The sequence below is a fragment of the Meles meles genome, chromosome 2 (genome assembly GCF_922984935.1).
Source record: "Meles meles chromosome 2, mMelMel3.1 paternal haplotype, whole genome shotgun sequence".
In the NCBI taxonomy this organism is placed as follows: Eukaryota; Metazoa; Chordata; class Mammalia; order Carnivora; family Mustelidae; genus Meles; species Meles meles.
In genome coordinates this window covers 101,789,720-101,812,274 of record NC_060067.1, presented here as the reverse complement: position 1 = coordinate 101,812,274, position 22,555 = coordinate 101,789,720, and the positions used below count along the sequence as shown (strand labels likewise).

The 22,555-nt window shown below is 37.6% G+C and overlaps 1 protein-coding gene across 3 annotated transcripts in view; it reads right to left on the bottom strand.

The window, feature by feature from the left end:
* The window catches only part of COL25A1 (collagen type XXV alpha 1 chain), a 467,999-nt gene that overhangs the window by 104,423 nt on the left and 341,021 nt on the right, over positions 1-22,555 (bottom strand). For all 3 annotated transcript variants that reach the window (XM_045995538.1, XM_045995543.1, XM_045995552.1), the window contains exons 8-10: positions 17,027-17,098; positions 16,198-16,305; positions 12,912-12,947 (exon numbers count right to left, since the gene is read on the bottom strand). In XM_045995538.1, the coding sequence (XP_045851494.1) occupies positions 12,912-12,947; positions 16,198-16,305; positions 17,027-17,098 (216 nt within the window). The remainder of the gene's footprint in view (positions 1-12,911; positions 12,948-16,197; positions 16,306-17,026; positions 17,099-22,555) is intronic.

Genomic DNA, 22,555 nt, shown 5'->3' with positions numbered 1-22,555 from the left:
TCCACTATTATTGTCTCTGTGACTTAAGTTTGGATCAAATCTTTTTCCAAAATAAGAGTCAATTTTTCACCATTTTTATTAATCAATAATTGTTCCTTTTTAGATATTTTCTTGGTGGGCACCGTTATATTTGCACATACTTTATAGAGACTCAATTTAAATGGGAATAATCTGGTCCTTCATTTTTCAAAATAATTTCTGTGCATTTGTCTCAAGATTAAAAACTGTTCACCATATAGAATCTCAACATATTAAACTGTATTTATTAAGTTTAACTACAGAAGGGTCAGACTGTAATTTAAACCTTAAAATACACTTATTTCAGTATAGGTTTTAGGCAATGTATTCAAAAGATAAAAACCAAATGAGCCATTAAAAAATCCCAAGAGTCGAGTACTAATGTCACCCATCTGCCGACAAATTTTTAAACCAAAGCTTTTGTGATCTTTTGGAAGAAGCCATGGAGAGCTATGCAATGTTGTTAAAATTTACAAACAACACAGCGCCCTTGATTTTCTTTCCTGTTTACCTTTGCCCCTGCTAGATTCCATTTTTAAATATCATAAAATATGTGGACTATGGTGAGCAAGTAAGTCAGAGAAATGTGATTGTCCTATTTGATGATTGCCTTCACCAAAAAGTGTGTGACTCATGGACTGGGAGTGACCCTTTACCCCTCCTGCTCCAAGTCTATCAGATAATTACTCAAGAATCTCTCCAGCATGCTCTCTTCGTCACATGTATCACTACAACCTTGTTCAAACCCTCTTTTCTCCCAGCAAGCTGATGGGCGTCCACCTGAGGGCCACTCTGCCTTTAGTCTCCTTCCACCTCTCTGCACATTGCTACCTGACTAAGCTTTCTAGAAGCTAAAGGGTTTATACCTTTCCTCTACTGAAAATCCTTCAATGGCTTTCCATAGCTTTTGAAAAAAGTTGGAGCTCTTGGGGCACCTGGGTGGCTCAGTGGGTTAAGCCTCTGCCTTCGACTCAGGTCATGATCTCAGGGTCCTGGGATTGAGCCCCGCATGGGGCTCTCTGCTCAGTGGGGAGCCTGCTTCCCCTTTCTCTCTCTCTACCTGACTCTCTGCCTACTTGTGATCTCTGTCTCTGTCAAAAAAATAAATAAAAAAAATCTTAAAAAAAAAAAAAGAAGTTGGAGCTCTTGTAATAATGGTAGTTCACCACATGAGCCAGGCTTTCTTGTCTCAGCACTGCTCTACCTCTGGCTGTCTGCTCCTGCAACTTCACTTTGGTTCCTCTCTCCTCTACCCATTCCCTCATTCAAAGCTCAGTGCCGCCACCTGTGGACCTGGTCCCCTTCTTTTGTTCTTCATAGCACCCCTAAGACAGCACTTCTTTCATAAAATTTACCAACAGTATTATAATTGTCTGCCTACTTCCTCCTTCACTAAATGTCTTTTGTCACACATAGTAGCTGGCAGATGGTAATTGTTCAGTGACTCCTTTGCATGCATTCGTTAATTCATCTACTTAATAGTTTTCAAATACCCTTTGAGTATCAGGCAATGCTCTTGGTGCTGGGGAAACAACAGTGAACAAAATAAACAAAAATGCATGCCCTCCTAGACTTCATATTCTAATGAATGGAGAAAGACAGTAAAAAAATAAACGAGTAAATACAAAGTGTGTCAGGCGGTAAGTGCTAAAGCAAACAGGAATAAGGATTGGGAGGAGTAGGTGTGGTAGTATTCTAAAGGGGGGGCGGTGGGGAGGTCAGTGAAGACCTCAATGATAAAGTGACTCTTGAACAGAGCTCTGAAAGGGGTCAGGCAGAGGCATGTGTAAAAGAGGGAGAAGAATGTTCCAGGCAAGGGAATGGCAAGTACAAAGGCCAAGAGGTGGACACATGAAAAGTTTATTTAAAAAACACCAAAGAAGCTATAGGTAGGAAATTGAAGGTGGGGATATGGACAGGGAAGGGAGACTGCATTTGTACGGAATTTTAGATTTTTTGTAAGCACAAGAGTGTTTACTTTGAGGATAATAAATATAGTAGGAATAAATAAATATATATAAATAAATCAAGTTCTTCTTGTACCATAGACAATAGTCTCTCAAGACAGGAATGAGATTTCTCACCCTTGCATTTACCCAAGTCATTCCAACACTACTGGAATATGCTAATAGCCTTTAGATTACCTTAAGTGCAAAATGAGAGGAGGAATTCACTTCAAGCCTTCTATATTAAAACAGCCAAGCGGAAATCATCTTAGTTACATAGTCTCATTAATATGGAAAGTGTTGTGGATGTGGATGTAGGTCCAAGGTCTCTAATGCACTTCAGAAAGTCATTATGTAAACCATATCTAGAATTATCCACCCAAATTAATCTTCAAACACACTGTTAAGAAATGTATGTTTCTATAACCATTTCGCATTGGCTGCACTTTCCAGCTTGTAAAAATTTAAAAAAGCATTTTTTTAACGAAGAAAAGTCTTTTTAATTAAAAAAAAAGTCTTGATAGATCATGGAATGGAAAAAAATTAATGAATTCTTCTGACACCACCGATGTTAGTCCAAATTTGATTGAGGTATTAATTACTTAAACAGGACGCAGAGTTTCTAAATGATGTGCTTTAGGTTGTCTCTTGGGAGGTGTTTTAAGGCAAGTTCTGGTTGCCTGCTATTAGGAAATGATGTTCTGTGTGAGCAGGGGGCGGACATAGTTCCTGTTCTGTCCCTGATGGCTAACAGTAAAATTTGAAGCTCTGAAAGCTGCTGGTCATTTCTGGATACAAGAATATACAACCAGCTTCTGTAATAAAAAGCACAGGGAGCAAGAAAGAGGTGGTCCATCTGTGAAGGGGAGGATAAAAGCCCCAAACTATTAAGCCATTTAAAATTATTTCCTTTTTGAGTTAAGAATCTTTCCATGATTTAACAAGAGTTAAGCAAAATGAAGAAAATACATTAAAGTCAGGTTCTGTAGGGAGGAATGATAACACATCTAATCTAACTTTTGGAGTCATAAAGTGTTAGTACCAGAATTTCTCAGGGACATGGTATAACAGACTTTAATCATAATTTTTTCAAAGATATTAACTTGGTCAAAGGCATCACAAGATCAGAAAATGCATTAACTTAGTTTATAAAGAGTAAGAGGAAATTTGAAATAAATAATGAAAACTTGTCTTGCTTAAGAAGAATTCATTGAAGATATACTTATATAAAATTCCATATTCTACTTGGATGTTTTGATGAGGGAAGGTCAAGAAACATAAACTCTAGCCACTATTATATGTATGTCTGGAGTATAATTCAAGTAATGTTTTACAAGATTCAGGTTTCATAGCTTAAGTGTGTGGAAATGCCAAACTAGGAACTATGGGGAAATGTTTAGAATATAAGAGAGTGTGCTGAAATGTTTTCAGTGTAAAAGCCAATGATTTAGTTGAACTGGGTATGAAGGAATAAAGCATAAACAAGAAAGACCAGGATAGTGCTGAGATGGGAGAGCCTCCTATCTTGTTTTGAGTCTTTCATGGACTCTGTCTTCAGTCACACTTAATCATTTATATTTTCCCAAGCAGTCTCCTATTAGTCTTCACATGGAGTTCTTAATAATTCTTCGAGTCTCAGCAGTCATAACTCACTTCCTTTGTGAGCCTTCTCCACTGCTCCCAGACAGAGCTGGTTTTTATCCTCTGTGTTTCTCTAGCATATTTTAACCAGCTTTATTTTAATATATTCACATATTTATAAAATCTACTTGACTAGGCAGCAAATTCATTTTTTTTTTTAAGATTTTATTTATTTATTTGACAGACAGAGATCACAAGTAGGCAGAGAGGCAGGCAGAGAGAGAGGGGGAAGCAGGCTCCCTGCCGAGCAGAGAGCCCGATGCGGGGCTCGATCCCAGGACCCTGAGACCATGACCTGAGCCGAAGGCAGAGGCTTAACCCACTGAGCCACCCAGGCGCCCCTAGGCAGCAAATTCTTTAGGTCATATATTTTACATCCTCAGTGCCCAGTTTGTGCCTAGCAAATAAATATTGACTAAACCAAAGCAATGAATTAATTAACATAAAAATTATTAAATGACATCTATCAGATTTCCTCCATAATTTTACCACTCAAACAATCATACCTCTACCATGGGAAAGAGTTCAGAGTTTTGAAACACTTGTTCCTCTTTAAGTATCTGGGAGTTTTGTGTCAATAATACAACCATTATTTCTATTATTTGAAATAGTTCTTTTTCTAAAAAAATTATTTATTTATTTGCTTGAGAGATACACACACACACACACACACACACACACACACACACACACAGAATACATGGGGGATGGACAGAGGGAGAGGGACAAGCAGACTCCGTCCTAAGCACAGAACCTGACCTGGGGCTCCATCCACCCTGAGATCCTGACCTGAGTGGGAACCAAGAGTCAGATGCTCAACCAACTGAGTCACCCAGGCACCCCTGAAATAGTTCTTTCTTTTTTTAAAATTTTCTAAAACAGGTCTACTTTAAAGACTATCGGTAGGATGGCATGTCATTCTATTAATTCATGAATACTTGACCAAAAAAATTTTTTTAAAGGAGAAATTATTTTTTTAAAAGGAATAAATTTTTTCTGACTTCTCTACCTCAAGTGCTGAGTTTGTGAGAGGGCAGAAGGATGAGTCATCCACTGGTGTTTCTCAAGATTATGAAGCTGTGACCTCAGTAAGAAAGGTCTCTTAAAACTCAGGAAATTAAAGAAGTAAACCATTGTTTTTTTCACTACTTAACAAAACCAGGACCCAAGACTAAATATTGAGCATTAACTACCACCTCAGATTAAAGACAAATCTAGGTATTTGAGAATCTATGTTCTGATTAGGTCCCAAAACAGAGACTCTATCCCCTCTCACCAGATATCCAGAGCTGAAATTAGCTCATTCCATTCCTTCTAAATACTTAATAAATTGTTTCTTGTTGCTGAACTCAAAATGGAAATGACCCGGAAAGAAAGAAAAATTAACAGGCTTCTTCTGCCCTCTGTGATTAAGCACACTTCCCTAGTGTACCATAAAGGAAACAAATTTATGGTTCACGAAGGCCTATCACTGTACACTACACTCAGTAAAAAATATTTCTATTGAGTAAAGTATAAGTGCTTTTCCTATTTTAAATCAACAATGCTGAGAAACACTAGCTGCTAAAATTTAAATATCCCATGATCAGCAGAAGGAGGATATAAGTTTAAGACTATAATATATACTCATCTACTCTTCAGGTCTATTTCCCACCTAGACCAGCACTGCCCATCAGAACTTTCTGGAATGATGGAAGTGGTCTACTTTGCTTGATCTAATATGGTAGCCACTAACTACAAGTGGCCATGGAACCCTGGAAATGTGGCTAGTACAATTGTTTGGAATTGGATTTAAAATTTTATTTAATTTTAATTAATTTACATTTCAATAGTCACATGTGGTTAGTGGCTACTGTATTATAAAATGCAAATCTAGACTTTGGAAAACACAGAAGACTTCAATCAGATGAACTGAATTCCAACCTATTTCTGCCAGACCGCTCTGGGACCTTGGTCAAGTCATTTAACCACTCTGATGCTGTTTCTTTATCTGTGAAGTGATAAACTAGATGATTCCAAAGATTTCTTCTAAACCTTTTATACCCTGCTTTAAAAATAGCCACGTAGTGTGACTGGAAATTGATACAGTTACTTTTCCACTATTCTCATGAAAATCAGAGTTTTAGTTGCACCACGCATATTCCCACACACACATATAGTCCAAATAATCTTCACAGCACAAATGAATTTAAGAAGATGCAGGAGAAAGAGCAGTTTTATGGTAGTGCTGTTGCATTGATCCTGCCTATTCCCACGCCTGGTGTGAAATGACACTTGTTGGGAGAAAACTATAAAGCTGAATCCTTTGTATCAGTACCTGACTTATTGATTCAATTCAGTCAGTCATTTAGTTTATGCACAATAAGTACCAAGCACAAGTATTGTATGACCTGATAAATGCTGTGGAGGAGAGAAGACAGCTTCTAACTTAGCTCAGTGGGAAGGGGTGTGAATACATGAGTGTGCATGAAGTTTTTTCAAAGAAGGCGAGCAAAGGAGAAGTCTATTTATTTTAAAGAATCCACCCAGACATGTGGACTCTGTTCTGCCCTTCACCCTGGGCCAGAGGTCCCTTGCTTTAGGTCCCATGCTTTAGAGAGATCTTCTCGGGCTGCACGTCTCACGCTTGGCCCCCTGACTTTAGACTCTGCTTTGGGCAATAGGGTCCCTGGAATTCTTTGCTCCACTGACAGGAACTCATTTCAAGGACTCTGAGTTTCCTCTCCTTCAGTTCTGTTTTTCCAAAGGTGAACCACTCCACTGGTATGCACAACAATGAACTGGCATAAGAAGCAGAGAGGTGGGTGTTTTAAGGCATGTGGACATAGTTTGATCTTTGAACATTACAGAATGTCTACAGGTGACGGCTCCTGTCTCATAAAGTTGAGGGATGAGGTAGGTGTGGGAAACAAAGGGAATAGGCCAGGCCAGGGGCTGGGACTAGGTTATAGCTCTCCACATGCTGCCACACTCTGGCTTGGATCTCCAAGGAGTGCAACAATTTTGCATTTGAACTTTCCAAATCACTATGAGGACACACCTTTGAAGGTCATAGGTCAGAACATATTTTACTTGCCAGTTTATTAGCTTGGCTTATCCTTTTAAATATTTCAGCACATTGTATGAGGGCATCCATTTATATCCTTGCCCTAAAAGGTTCACATTTGCCCTTAATCTGCAGATGTAAGGCACAGAGCTTATATGGACATGACTTAGTTTTGAGAAGTTTCTTCTTACTCTAATAATGAGATATGAGTATTTGGTAAAGAGATTTCAATGTCGTTAAATATCTTCATACAAGAGTGATTTATTTTGCCTCAGTATAGCTCTACAATATGTTGAATCCTAGAGATAAAATAAATGATAGCTAGAGAGGTTGATGATACATTTGAAGGGGACAATTTTTAAGGCTTTCTTCCACTAAAACTGAATATATGACTGTTTTTATTGTATCTCATTATTTACAGAATGTGTAGATGTGCATATATAACATGGATAAATGGTTATGCAATATGTGTCTGTGCATTTACAATGAAACAGAATAGAATAGAATAGGACTTTAGCTCTGGAAGGGGTCTTAGATATCATTTGGTCTCACCACTTTAATAGATGGGGAATCTAAAACCTAGATATCTAAATTTGTCTAATATGATACAGCTTTCCAGACCTTTAATTTGAACCAGAGTAAGACAGTTAAAAATAGAGCTGATGCACATCGTAGAGGTTAAGACAAAACGAGATGGAGAAGAACACAAACAGTAATATATTCAGCCTTGTAGACTATCTTTTCAGACTTGTATTACTGATTGTACTCTTATACCACTATAAAAATGCTCCTTTAAAAGTCTACTTTTTGTTTCTGAGTCACTGAGCCAGCTTTAAAGACAAGTCAAACTTCACGCTCTCCTACCACACCAAGGTGACCTTTCAACACCTCTGTTGAAGTCCACACAGCCAGGAATCCAAAGTGAGTCCCTCTGAGTTGGGCAACTGGACAGGGAAGTGGGCAGCACCAGGAGAAGAAGGCATTACTTGTCTACTTTCCCTTGGTCCGTTTGGAGAACCAAACATTTCAGGCTCTGGACAAAAAGCACTAAGGAGATGGGAAGGACTCTGTTGTTGTGGCCTTTACTTGGACTTCGTGGACAATCAGATTAAGTGAGGATAATAAAGCATTAGAGAGGTTGCTAAGGCATCCCAGCAGGCAATGTGCACAAATGAAACAAAGCAGTGTTACTCAATAAGATTCCATTGTAAAAATCGAGTCTAATAGCCAAATATCCTAGGATGATGTTGATCATTTTTGTTATTGTGATTTGGGCTTTTGCTTTCTTCGCCAGATTAAAATCAAAAAGAAAAGACTGCTGTTGTCTCCCATGTCTGCCATCCTGCTGATCAAGACAGTTGACAGACCAAAGTACAGTTAAGTAAAATGAATTTTGGAGGTGGGAGAGCAAAGCATTGTAACTAAATAGATTTAAAGTAAACCTTCACATATTGGTTATTTCAATTTTGTTTTAAATGAAGCAGAAGCAATTATTTATGTTTACTTTATCAGCTAACATAAAATGCATTACTTTCACTTGACCCTAATGTATTAAATGTATTTGCGGGCAAAATTAAAATAAACTGAACACATCTATAACCTGTTCAGACGTAAGTCCAAATTTTACTGTAAGTAACAATAACAGCAAAAGTACTTCTCAATTTAAAAAAAAAAATTCTGACACTACTGGGCCCAACGAATGACATTTGAAATACTCTTATAATTCAGGAAGAAATGAGTGGACATGCTATGGAGTTTACATATATTTGGGAAGAGAATGAGGGATGAAGATAGATTTTTAGAGTAGAGAAAGTGATTTGGTCTATAAAGCATTGGATGTAGACAATTTGGGCCACAAAATAATTTCCAGGAAATTGGGATGAGTCGACATATTAATAGAGATTTATAAAACATCTATCTTTTATGCTTTTGAGAACTCCTACTTTTACCAAAGAAAGAAATAATAAGAATATCAAAAGAAAAGCTAACTCCAAAAATGCTATTTGAACAACTATTTAAACCTCTGAAGAACGTGTAAAATAAAGATCACTTGCACCAGGGTTCAGAACTTCAGCACTTCCGATTGTGGTCAGTCCTAACTTTGATTCTTGGGCCTAGTATTATGACTCAGAGCCGCTCGCTTCTTATTTAAATGTAGTCCAATTTATTTTAGCTCATGATTCTGTCTTTTAAAATCTCATCCTGAACCTCTCTGCAAACCCAAAGGTCATGTTTACAGAATAGATGCACAGCAGGATTAAATAAATGTGGAACCCCTTGAGCCGCAGGCCTTCTTTCTTATTCTATCAGAGATGCTGTTAATCTTCAGATGATTATTTTTGCAATATAAAATATATATCCTGGATTATGAAAACTAATTCCCCACCTGACACACTCATAAACAGCTTTGTAAGAGCTAATTTTAGAACGTTCCCAGGTTTTTTCATGTCATCATCAGAGACATTGTACATTTTACAAAATTCTCCAGTGCCTCTCAGGACCCTTTTATAAGCAAACACTCCTCCGTGATACAAAGCAATAAACGTAGTGAGTTTTGCATACCGTGGAAAAGACAAGAGCCATGTTTTTTATTATCTTTCCTTGTTTAACTGGTGGATGAGAAGAAGATGGTTATGAAAAAGTGATAATGTAAGATGATAGGAAAAGGCCAAAAAAAAAAAAAAAAATGACAACAGCAAATAGGACCAAAGGAATAAGTTGCACTTTCGATCACAGTATTTAATACACTGCAATTTCACTGATAGCTATAATCACACTGTACTTAACCCTTTCGTTTCACAGTGGCCTTTCTGTATGTTAAGTTATGTCCACAGGGATTCATCTTAACAGCAATACCTCTTGTTTATGGAACTCTCTGTGGTTCATCAAGTATTTTCATATTATTACTATTTCACTCGTTTCACACAGTAACCCAGTGAGATAGATGAATTAGGAATTACTGCTTATACGTCATAGATCAGTTAAAAAAAGATCACAGACTATAGTCAAACACTCTTAAACAGTTGTGAGGCCAGAACTATTGATGCAATGTAATTTTCTCCCTGCCAGACTTCGAGTCAAAACACACATGGGCGTGTGCGCGCACGCACACACACACACACACACAAACACACACCCCACACACATACATAATATTTAAAAGGAAAAAAATTTCCAATGAAATTTTTCTCCCATGACAACTGCTATTATTCTTCCAGGATTCTCTTTTTTCTTTGAGATGGTTTAAAATATATAGGTGCTATTTGAGTTAACAAATATGACTAGTGGTTTTTTGAGAATAATAGTTTTTTAAACCATAGAAATATTTCACTTTAAGCAAATATGCGATATACAAATTCAGTTTGTTGGGAAGAGGAATTAGGGGATTATATTGCTTTACAAAAAGACTCTGAATGGGATTGCTTTAAATAGCAAAATTCCCCAGAACATTTAAGATATGTTGATTTATGAAAATCTGATTCATACAGAACTTTACAGGAATACATCTGTTATATAAATCCGTGTTCACCTGTAATTTACTCTAGGGGGAACAACTGAGTGATAATAATAATAACACACTCATAGAGTTCTTTATTATGTATTTTAAAGTGCTTTCCCCTAATTTATTGCATTTGTCTTTGGCAACCTTCTAAGGGAGGTAGAGAGGGTATTATTATCCTTTCTTTACAGATGAGAAATTGAGAGGTTAAGTGACTTGCCCAAGGTCAGACAGACTATTCATTCATTTACTGCTATTTGAGTGATGTAGATTTAACGGGTTAGTTGAGGAAGTAAGGTTCTTCCTCCTAATTTTTTTTTTAAGCAGCTGTGAAGGCTATTAAAACAGAGGTGGATGATCTCACAAATATAATGTTGAACAAAAGAAGCCAGACATAAAAGAGCACATACTGTATGATTCTATTAATATAAAATTCAAATGACGGCAGAATTAATCGATGGTGGCAGAAGTCAGAATGGTGGTGAAATTTGGGAAGAAGTGGATGGTGACTGGAGGGCAAAGGGGGGTTTCTGGGATATACTAATATTGAACATCTTGCTCTGGTTTGTGGTTACATGGTTAGGCTCACTGTGAAAAGTCACAGGGGTGTATACTTATGATTTGTTTACTTTTCTTTATATATATTGTGGAAGTTTTCTTCTAAAAAAAGAGTTTTATATCATAAAAAACAGCACTTTAGAAGATCACTACATTACAATATCCTTTGAACATTTGTGATTTCAATTAAGTTTCTGAGCTGCATTCTAAAAGTGAGAAGATGAACTAAATTAGAAGAGTTTAAAGAGAAGTAAAAGTTTATTAAAAAACAGAAACAAACATCTGAGATCGTCACCTGAAAAGGTGCTGTATGAAATGGGAAATCAAAGCAAACTAAGATAATAACATAATTCACTTAGGATAAGTAGAACTAAGTCCTAGGAAGTTAGGAATTGTAGAGAAATGACATTAAATTGTGATTCCCATAGTATATTCTAGAGTATATGTATGAATTTAAGGAAGATAAGGGGTTAATTTTTTAAGAAATCTGCTATATTTTAGGATTTTGTATATTAGGATGCTGCATTGAGCATCAAGGTAGAAAGCCAATGGCAATGATAAAAATCTGAGGAGAAAAAAACATAGGCTCCCGAGAATCCCACGTGGTCTTCCATGTAAGAATGTTTGGAAGAAATATGTTTTGACCATCAGCCAGGATAGAAATTACAGTTGCATTCAGCTGCTTAAGGCAGTTTCAAAATTTATATTGTAGTTTTCTAAGAATCCTTCACCCCCTGTGACCCGCTAACCCTGAGAACTAATGCTGTGCTTGTACCCAAAGTTACCACTGACGACATATGCTTGGTTTAATTTTCACATGTTATCCTTTTTTGTTCTTTTTCTTCCATTGTATTTTTCTAAAAAAGAATCCATTATAGTACCTCCACTTTCAAGTCATCTGAATCAGTTCTCTATCTTGATACCATAGGTCGGGAACAAAGAATTTCCAGTGGGGGTGGGGGCGCTCAGACTCCATTTCAGGGTACTTTCCTTTAACTGGTGATGTTTCAAAGCCAACCCCATAATGGCTAGGACTACAGCTTGGTGAGTTTCTTCCCAGGAGGGCTGTTGAAGGCATCCTGTTCAGGGAGAAGCCTTTAACCTTTAACCCATTTACACATTTATTTTAATTCCTGACCAACTGCCGTATTCTCGTGTGTTAGTTGCATTAGGACCTAGCTAACTAATTTTTTAAAGTAAATGTTAGACCCTAAACACCTGTAAGCTACAAGCCACACATTGTGTATAAGGCACACAATCAAGTTCACTGTGACCACTGTATCCAGGACAAGTGTGAGACACAGCTGTCCTCTGGAATCTGGGTTATTAGAAGGTCCACCCGAGTTCCTCAATATTATCTGTGTCATAAAATAGGTTAGAAAGGTGGCTCTGGAGATAGAAAGGAAGAGACAGGAAGAGGTAGGTCAAGGCCTAGCAAGCTGCCCCAACTTCTCTTTCATTGGCAAAGAATAAACAAATCATGAAGAATGGGTCATGCATGTCTATTGGCCAGTCCATGTGGAATCATTTCATGATCTTTTTTAATGACAGGACTCAAGAAGGCACAACTTTTTCTTTCTGGGGGGAGCCCTTCAACAACAAAAACTCCTTGAATCCTTCTAGAAGACTCACTATACTAATTCACAGTTAGTCATATTCCTCTGAATGTGACTTTTTTTTTTTTTAATTTATTTTTTTCAGCTTAACAGTATTCACTGTTTTTGCACAACACCCAGTGCTCCATGCAAAACGTGCCCTCCCTATTACCCACAACCTGTTCCCCCAACCTCCCACCCCTGACCCTTCAAAACCCTCAGGTTGTTTTTCAGAGTCCATAGTCTCTTATGGTTCGCCTCCCCCTCCAATTTTTTTTTTTTTTATAAACATATAATGTATTTTTATCCCCAGGGGTACAGATCTGTGAATCGCCAGGTGAATGTGACTTTTGAAAGCTTTTGAAAACTCATTCCTTTGAAACTCATTCCTATTTAAGCTAATATTCATATCCCTGAATATAATCTTCCTTACAGCAGGAAGGAAGAAAGGAATAACAAAAATTCCATCCTTTGACCTTCCTCACTCTCTCTGTCATTCCTCCCACCTGGAATCTCCCACTTTTTCCTTATGCATATTCTGGACCACAGTTTTGAATAAATTAGACATCTATTCATTTTAGCATAGAAAAAGAAATTGAGATACTTGCCATCAAGCCTTGTTCTCCTCGTTTCCCTGGTTCACCCTTAAAAAAGAACAGTGATAATTTTTATTAATGCTATAAACATTAAAAAGCAATTTCAATCTTTTTTTTTTCCTCTTTCACAATACCCACTGGGGTGCATGAATGTCAAATATACTTTTCAGGCTAAGTAGAGAAATGCAAATACAATGCAATAAAAAGAGAGCCAAGTTCTTTCTTCAGATGCATTTTATAAACATTTTAGGAATTAATAAAATGAGTCAAGATCACAGCAGAGATTTAAGAATTACGCCAAGAATGTATTCTAAATAAAAATCATCCCTACTGTGCGATAGGAGAAGAATAAATGAAACAAGATGGGATTGGGAGGGAGACAAACCATAAATGACTCTTAATCTCACAAAACAAACTGGGGGTTGCGGGGGGGGGCGGTGGGGTTGGGAGAGGGGGAGGGGATTATGGACATTGGGGAGGGTATGTGCTATCGTGAGTGCTGTGAAGTGTGTAAACCTGGCGATTCACAGACCTGTACCCCTGGGGATAAAAATACATTACATGTTTATAAAAAAAAAAAATTGGAAGGGGAGGTGAACCATAAGAGACTATGGACTCTGAAAAACAACCTGAGGGTTTTGAAGGGTCAGGGGTGGGAGGTTAGGGGAACAGGTGGTGGGTAATAGGGAGGACACGTTTTGCATGGAGCACTGGGTGTTGTGCAAAAACAATGAATACTGTTATGCTGAAAAAAAAATAAAAAAATAAAATCCTGAAAAAAATAAAAAATCACCCCTACTGGGTGATTATATTAAGTCAGTAAATGGTCCTAGAAAAATATTTAATTGTAATTCCAGTAATATCTCATTTATTATGTTCTGTTTATGAAGACATAAAGATGATGACCTGACACTCTTTATGAGATCTCAGAACTTCCATACACAGGACAGAGAGACAACTGCTCTTAGTACAGTAATTAAATAACAAAGTGAGCAAACTGAGTTTGAATTTTGATTTTCCTAGATTAATGATGGCTGAGATAACATGTTTTAGTAAAATGAATAGCATATGTTCAAATACATTGAAGATTGTGATATATCATACCTCATCATAGTTTTCTAATATGCAGATTCACACAAAATTCCTTATTATGTTTCATCATCATATTATCATATTGATAGTCATTAGCAACAGATAACTTTTGGAAAAACCATTCTTGTAATGTCAATAGCTATGGAAATTGTTGGGACTTTAAAAATAAGTATTTCTCAGTTTGTTCTTATAAAACCTTTTTCTAGTGGTTATGATGGCATATAAAAATTAACTGCGAGACTATAAACCCTGTTCAATTTCTCTAGGTGGAATTAAAAAAAAAAAAGCCTGTTGATACTTCTTTGTAAAAATCTCCATTCTTACTCAGATGAATAAACTATATTCATTTGAAGGATGACATAATTTTTTAATTCTTTACAGGTTGTCATATCTTACCTTTACCTTCTATCTTGGAAGTAATCTATACTTTGAATTTTCTGTAGAGTATACAAGACCCAAAGACCTGACTAGTTTTATACCATCAAAATGGTTTTAACCGTTCTTTTCAGTTGAAAAAATACTCATTGTATCTTTCTTGGCAACCAGCAATTATTTGGGGAGATTTAAATATCCCTAAAGTTATGCTGTCTCTATCATTTGGGATATCATCCCAGGAAAAGGTCAGACCTTCAAAGACAGTTTCAAGGTAAAACCACTACCGTTGATGGTTCAGTGAGACATCCTAACAGCCAACCAATCATAGGTTGGGATTCAATCCCTCCTTTCATATGACAAACTGACAGCTGCTTTCAGAAAGGGAAATGGGACTTCCAAGAGGTTGTCTCAGAAAAGCCATTCTAACAAAGAGAATTACTCTTTGAAAAAAAATACATAAATATATGAATATAAAAATGAAATACTCCAAAACATTAATGACTATGGCTGATTTTTTTTCTTTTTGATTCTTTAGTTTTAAAATCTTTCCACTTTGCAGATAAATATTTTCATTCTTTTGTACTATGAAAACACTTATGAAAATACTTAAGTCAAAGCAATAGATAAATAAATATAATAGATAAATAGATTAATTCAGCAATAGATTTGAATTTCAAGTTCTAAGGCCGTAATATAAAAGTAATTTTTTTTTTACCTTTTCCATATATTTTTTTCAATTGCTGGGTTGTCTCTACTAAATCAAACCATTTATCTAGTGTCCTGTACTACTGTATTATTGACACTTGATCAATCTTAGTAACCAAGTACTTAGATCTAAGTATTGAGATTGCTTTAAAATCACTTCTATTGGGAGCCTGGGTGGCTCAGTCAGTTAAATATCTGCCTTCTGCTCAGGTCATGATCTCAGGGTCCTGGGCTTGAGCCCCATATGGGGCTCCTTGCTCAGCAGGGAGCCTGCTTCTCCCTCTGACTGCCGTTCCCCCTGCCTGTGCTCTCTCTCTCTCTAATAAATAAATAAAATCTTTAAAAAATTTTTTAAAATATCATTTCTATTAAAAGCTTCACATGTATTTTTTTTAAGGTTTTATTTATTTATTTGACAGACAGAGATCACAAGTAGGCAGAGAGGCAGGCAGAGAGAGAGGGAGAAGCAGGCTCCCTGAGAAGCAGAGAGCCCGATGTAGGGCTCGATCCCAGGACCCTGAGACCATGACCTGAGCCAAAGGCAGAGGCTTTAACCCACTGAGCCATCCAGGCACCCCAAAAGCTTCATATTTAAAGGACAAATGATATTCAAACCATACCTACTGATGTTTTAACCATTAATGTTACTATTTTATTAGCAATTGTTTTCCCTTTTTCGTCGATTTATTTACGAGGGAGTAAACATTAAAAAGATTTACCTCCTTTGCTTTCCATAATTCACATGGGACTTTATCATCTACCACGATCCTTTAGAGAATGTTACCAATCTCTCACCTAGAGTTTCAAGCTATTCTCCCATTTAAGTCAAAGGCATTTATGTACTCTAAGGTAGTCAGGGCCCAAGTGAAATCAGGCATACTCAATCATAGACCTCTTGACGTTTACCTGAAAACCAGTTTAGTTGCCTTCTCCAGGTCTCTCTTTGTGGTTCGTATGTGTTCCCCTGGGTTGAGCCATGAGGCAGAATCCTGTTGGCAGTGCCCTGTCTGCTTGGGTACTTTCTGTCACCTCACTTCCTGCAAACCCCTAACCCTATGGCCCCTCCTTACTCCACTCCACCCCTGTTCTCAGCCCTTAAAACAAACGGATCCAAAATGCAACTCACGGGCACTCCTGGCATTCCACGGGGGCCATCTTTCCCTGTGTCCCCTGGAGGCCCTCTTGGGCCAGGAGGGCCTGGAGGTCCTGGAGGCCCAGCCTGTCCTTGGTCACCCTATAAAGGAGAAGGGAACAGACCAACAATGACCATGAAAGATAAAGACCCAGATCTTCTTTTCAACACTTTAAATTTGTATTATCTAATCCACATTTACACTATGAAAAGAACCAGAATAATCAGAACATGAAGCTTGTAGGCAATTTGCCTTCCAGCAGGGAGCAAATAAATATTCATGCTGGGCAAGCTGAGTAGATGCTATTAAAATCAAGGCAGCTCTGGAACCAGTCCTTTCAGCTCTTAGAAACGGTGTAAGTTATCATGGTACTCAGAGCTGGTATAAAACTTTTGCATAACCTGATTTGTGGAAATGCTGCATCAGTTATATTCACCTCGTTTAATAAAATGGCTGCATTTGTGGTTGGACAAATGTGTTTACTTTTTCACAACCTATAAAATTAAACATACAAGCTCTTGTCAAACTGTGTAATAATTTATAAATTACCAAAGCCAGAGAGCTTAGAAACTGGATCTCTTACTGGATATAATTTCAGTTGTTTTTCTTTTCTAATGAAGAAAAAATTAGGCATTCTGTGCCTTTTTACTTTGGTACTTTCATATACATTTCAAACAAATGCAGCTCCCTCCACATAGTTTTGCTCTAGGATATTTCCAAATAAATACCCCCACCCACGAGAGATAAACGGTAAAGCAACAGTAAATGGAGTAATAACTGAATGTTAAGAAGAAATCAGACTTGAGCAAGAATAAGCACTACCTTAATGAGGCGGCGTTTAATGAGCTGCTGATCAGCAGAGAGAAACCCATGATTGATTTTAGGAAACACCATCTGATCAGTCAGGTGAGGTCAAAGGTTGAAGTTCAGAGGTGAGAGAATTGGAGAATAGACATCAGAAGGCCCCAAGAAAGAAATAAAGACATACACATTAGACTTATAATGATCATTAAACAAAAGGGAACTGGTGCTTGTGTCTGACATCAGACTGTCTGGCTCTTCTGGAAAGAAACATAATCCTAAAACGGGATGGTGAGACCAGATCTGTAGTTAGAGAGGGATCTTTTGGGTGTCCCATCCTTTTGCTGCGGGTGTTAGGCCTTTCGAATGCAGTATATGAAAGCAGCAGGAAGGCTCCCATCACCTGCGTCCTGCACACTGAGCAGAAAGTCTGGAGACAAAGCACCAGTTCAATTTCTGTCAGACTTGTCAACCAGCATAATGTGGCATGAACGCGACCACCATTTTATAAATGCCCCAAGTCCAGAATACTGAGGATTCTTTAATTGACTGAAAAATGTCATGGAGTGTTGGCAAGCACGTAAATCAAACCATTGAGGGGTGGCACAGTCTTAGATAGTCATGCCTGCCTCTCTTGATCGACCCTGCTCAACTTTGATATCCTTCTCTTTTATATGTTCAAGATTCTCCTTCTCCATAGATATTTGACCTCACGGACGTAGGTGAGGTCCCAAGGATCCAAAACCTCCGTGCATGCGGTGAAAGGGAGCAACTGGACTTGGCAAGCCAATTTAGCTGTTCTTGCTCACTCTTATGCTGATTGTGGGCTCTGACTGAGCAGCATGGGTGCCAACCACGAACCTTGACGGTGAGGATCTGATTACTGTGCAGAGCAGCAACTGTGGGGAAGCCTGGCAGGCCCTATGGACGTGGGACAGCACCAAAACAACACGACACAAAACGTCACACAGACATTCCACTGATGGACAAACAAAACAAGCATAAACTTAATGCCACCCTGTCCCGGCTCTAAGTCTTGTCTGGTTTGACACACTGTAAAGGAAACTAGGCACACACATGAGGCCCCCAGGCCAAACGTTCCTTTAATGGAAAGGCCAGATTGAGAACTCCTTGTAACCTGCTGTTGTGGCAGTTACACTGGGATCTGTGTACACACTCTTAACATTTCTGGAATCTTACATACAAAATGTTAGCACAATATGGAGATAACTGCAGACACTGTTATGAAAACAACACCGTGATTTCCCTCCATTGATATTCTGTTTACAACTCAGGACATACATGTATTAATTCTTTTTTAGACAACAGTGAACAGAATTTTGCCGTCTGATCAGAAAGATTCCTCAGAATAAATGCAGTCTGCTCCACAAAAGATAGTCTTACCACCCACATATCAAACTTTCCCTCTCCAATCATACGATGAGTCTCAGGTCTTTCCTGTTTCAGGAATTCCTGCAGAGGTGGTGGATGGAAATCTGTCTTTTATAACATGCGTATTTCGTGTCAGAGGGATTTATGGTCACACTCTGCAGTAATCGCTTCTGTCACGTAACTTTTCCAAAAGAACTTGACAGTTCACACAACCCCTTGAAGTAGAAAAGTGGTCTTGAATTCCAGAGCCAGGGAGAACGGGGGAGAGATGTTTTAGAGACTCGTATTCACAAACTTGTACTAACTCGTGTTCACAGGCGTTATCAATTGGGTAGGTCAGAGAGAACTTCTGCCTTTGTTCTATTTCTTTTCCAGCTACGTGAGATATTGGAGCCTTTTATTCCATCCCCCCCCCCCCCCCCCCGCCCAGAACATGTTTAACATACAAATAAAATGAACAGCAACCACAGCTTACATGGCCTCAGGTGTGTGCAGGCTTCCTAGACATTCCCTCCTCATTGCCCCTCCCCTCCTCCGCTCAAATCTGTTCTGAGGATATTTGTAGTGAAGGCCAGTAAGTTTCTAGTTTTTTAATTTTATTAATCGTGGTATATTTCCTTCTTATTTCCCCCTTATTCAGGATATATTTTTCTTTTTAAAAGAACCAATAAAATTATGTTTGTGGTATGAAGACATCTCTTCAGCCCTAATGCCTTTTAATTTCATTCTTTAGAGCTGAGACTTCTCGGGAAGCGAAGCAGAGGAAACCTTATCTGTTTTGCCAGGTCCTTTCTGATATGGCTATTAAGTGTCTGGGTAATTTTGAGGTGACCTGTATCCTCTTTTTCTTCTCCCAAAGTAAAAGTCCTTGAAACATAGAAGCTACCCAAATTCAGAAATGCTACAAGTTGGAAAACAGATGTGTACAATTTGCTTTTGTTTTACTATGGAATATGAGTTTAAAATGTTATTAGATGGTAATGTGCCAACATCTTTCCATCTGTGACTCATTAGCCCCATATTACACAGTCAGAATTTTATATATAAATCTCATATTTATGTAACAAAGAACAAAAACAGATACAAACAAGAGGTCTATGAGGGATCAGAATCTTGACTAGTGGTGATAAATCATAATGTCACTTTGAACAGGATTATCTAACAAAAATAATTTAAAATTAAAAGCCTTTTAAAAGCACACATGGTAGGCCTTACAAATGTTTTGAAATTTGAATGTATAAATAAGTCACTTCACGTACTCCTATCTGAGCATGACCAGCTTGCTGTTTGATCATATTTTCTAAATGCTCACAAAAAGCATTAGTTTTAAATTTCTTAGTTTGTTTTCCAGTGTTAGTGAAATCTAAAGAGGAAAGTGGAAAGGTAATTCTCTCCTTGAACAGATCCTTTTCATCAAAGAGAAAATTTCTATATGAGGAAGCTGATTTTTATATTCCTCAATCATCATAACTGTAGAAAATGCTAGCAATTAGGTGCTTATAGCTACATTTTAAAGATTTTATTAGTGATTTGGGAAAAACGACTTCAGAAGTTTATATGCAACAGAGTAGAAAGAGACATGTGGAAGAATTCTCTTAAATTCTAACAAAAATCCCATGGCCTAGGCTGTAATATTCTAGGACCCTATATTTTTTAAACCTAGACAATGCTTGAAGGGTATATGCAAGTGTTGGGAGTAGTGGTTAAAGGCTATTTACTATTGAAGGCAATAGTAAATATGGCACATCTTCCTTAAAATTCAAGTTTGATAAATACTAAACTTTTTAAAATGTAAATCAAATATTCTCAAATTATGGGGTAGAAGGCAAGATTTATACGAATTTTTAAAAATTTTACCATTTGCTCGTGGTAGAGAACCTCATTTCATAGGGGGTACATATAGATTATAGGTAGATAATGAACTGACCCATGCGAGGTACTCAGAGGATAAACTTGAAAAGTACTGGCACTGAATACTTTTCTGTTAAGTCATGGCTTTACGTGACCATAACAGTTAGTCTTCTCTGGCTGTTCACACAGAGTGTACTTTTTCATTAACTACGCCATTTTTTCCCACAGTATTATTAGTCATAATCCTTTCTAAGTAAATGGAGTAGACATATTTCACTTGGTTTTACATCTTGGAAAACTAGCCTGGTACACAGATGGTTCAACTGGGTGTGGGGGATGGAAATGTGTCTCCAGAAAAACATGGAGAAAGGGTCCAGGAATAAGCTGAAATGCTGGAAATAACGTGTAAAATTTTGACTCCCAAATAGTTTGAATTCCTAAGAAACTGGATGTACGAAAGTGTAAAACTACCTTACAGAATGCGTTTTCCTCTTGGGAGCCTACTCAGACTTTACGAATCTTCTCGACATTCTTTAAAGTAGGTTATCACCTTGGACCAGTGTTTTAATATCATTTCAGGAGGACCTCTATGTCCTTTCATTACCTTCTAGAAGCAAAGAGGAAAGCCTAACCCAACAAAATGCTGAACAAATAAGTATTTCATAAGACATGCTTCTAACTACTTAGGAGCCATACGTTCAAGATGCTATTATTTATTGTATACTCAGCAATGGTGTTGTATGATTACATTATAGTGAGAAAACTGTATTTTGTCAAAAGTATTCAATAAGGCAATGTTAGAGGCAGGAATTTAATCGATGACTTCTAATTCCAGACTTTGTCATCATGCAGTTCATGTATTTATAATTTCTTTCTACTTTTACAGTTTGAATATTAGAAATATCAACAATCTATAAGAGGTATTTATTGAGTGCCTTCTGTGCAGTATTTGCTGTGTTAGACGTGGGGATTGAATGGTGAGCATGACCATAAGCTTGCAGGGGTCAACATCTAGTGCAGAAATAGGAAAAAATAAGCAGGCAGTAAATCGTATGGAGCGATGGTCATTTAGGTGAAGAAGGGCTGCACAGTAAATAAAAGTGTACCTAATGACAGGGTTTGAGGAACCCTGGAAGACTTCCCAAGCCCTGTGAATGAGGGGTTGGGGGTTGGCATAGCGAAAGGAAAACTAAAGACAGAGAGCCCATTTAGGAAAATGTTACAATAGTCTAGTTGAGGGACTGTGCTCTAGAACTACAGAAAAGACAAATCCATAGTTTCAAGTAATATTAAGATGGTAAGATTCAGACTTGTAGTCTGGCTGAGAACAGAAGGGAGGAGGAGAATCAGTGAGTCCTCCTAAGTCTCTAGCCTGAGTGATCGAGAATGGTAGAGGAAACACTAGAAAAGAATGGGTTTTCTGGGGGCAGTTAGGTGGATATGGTTAATGAATTCAGTTAGGGACCTATTGAATTTGACATGTCGATGAACAGCCAAGGCATGGCAGTTAGATATGCAAAGAAAATAGTCAGGAAAGAGGTGGGAATCAAAAGCCTTAGGGCTGCTTGAAGTCATGTCAAGAGGCTGTAAAGGGAGCAGATTGAGAAAACAACTCTTGGAAAGACTTCAATTTAAGGGATGAGCAGAGGAAGAAACAACTACAAAGAAATAATAAAAATGTGATTGTAGAGGCAGGAGGAACACTAACTCACCTCACAAAAATTCTATACAAGCAGCAACTCAAAATGACGAATTAATGAAAACTGCATCATTAATTGTACTGTATGAATAAATGTACACGAACCAAATTCCTCCACTCACTGTTGCACTGCGAGGTAATCTAGAGGTTGACAATGGCCAATGCCACCAACAGTGGATGCTCGCTGATGCACACAGGGGAGTATGTCTGAAGTTGTAGAGGTATGAAGGGAAGGAAAAATTAAACTATTAGTTTAATTATAAAGGTGGACAAGGAACCTCCATAAACAAATTAAGTTATAATAAAAGATATGTTTTGCTGAGAAATGAAAATCCCTGAGTTTCTCCATAATGTAAATAGTATCACGACTCTGTTAGCCTCAAATATATCACACATTACAGCACAAACATTACAGTTGGTATGTGTACAGCATAAATAAAGATGAATATTCCTAGGAGTTGATAAAACAATTTCTAGCTAAGAGAGACCAGATGGGGAAACATCGTAATAAGATGCAAAAATATTTAGGTAAAAGAATAACTTTAGTTTAACAGCAGGAACTGTTAGAAAGCAAAACAGTGAAAGAAAAGAAATTAAGAGAAAGGAAT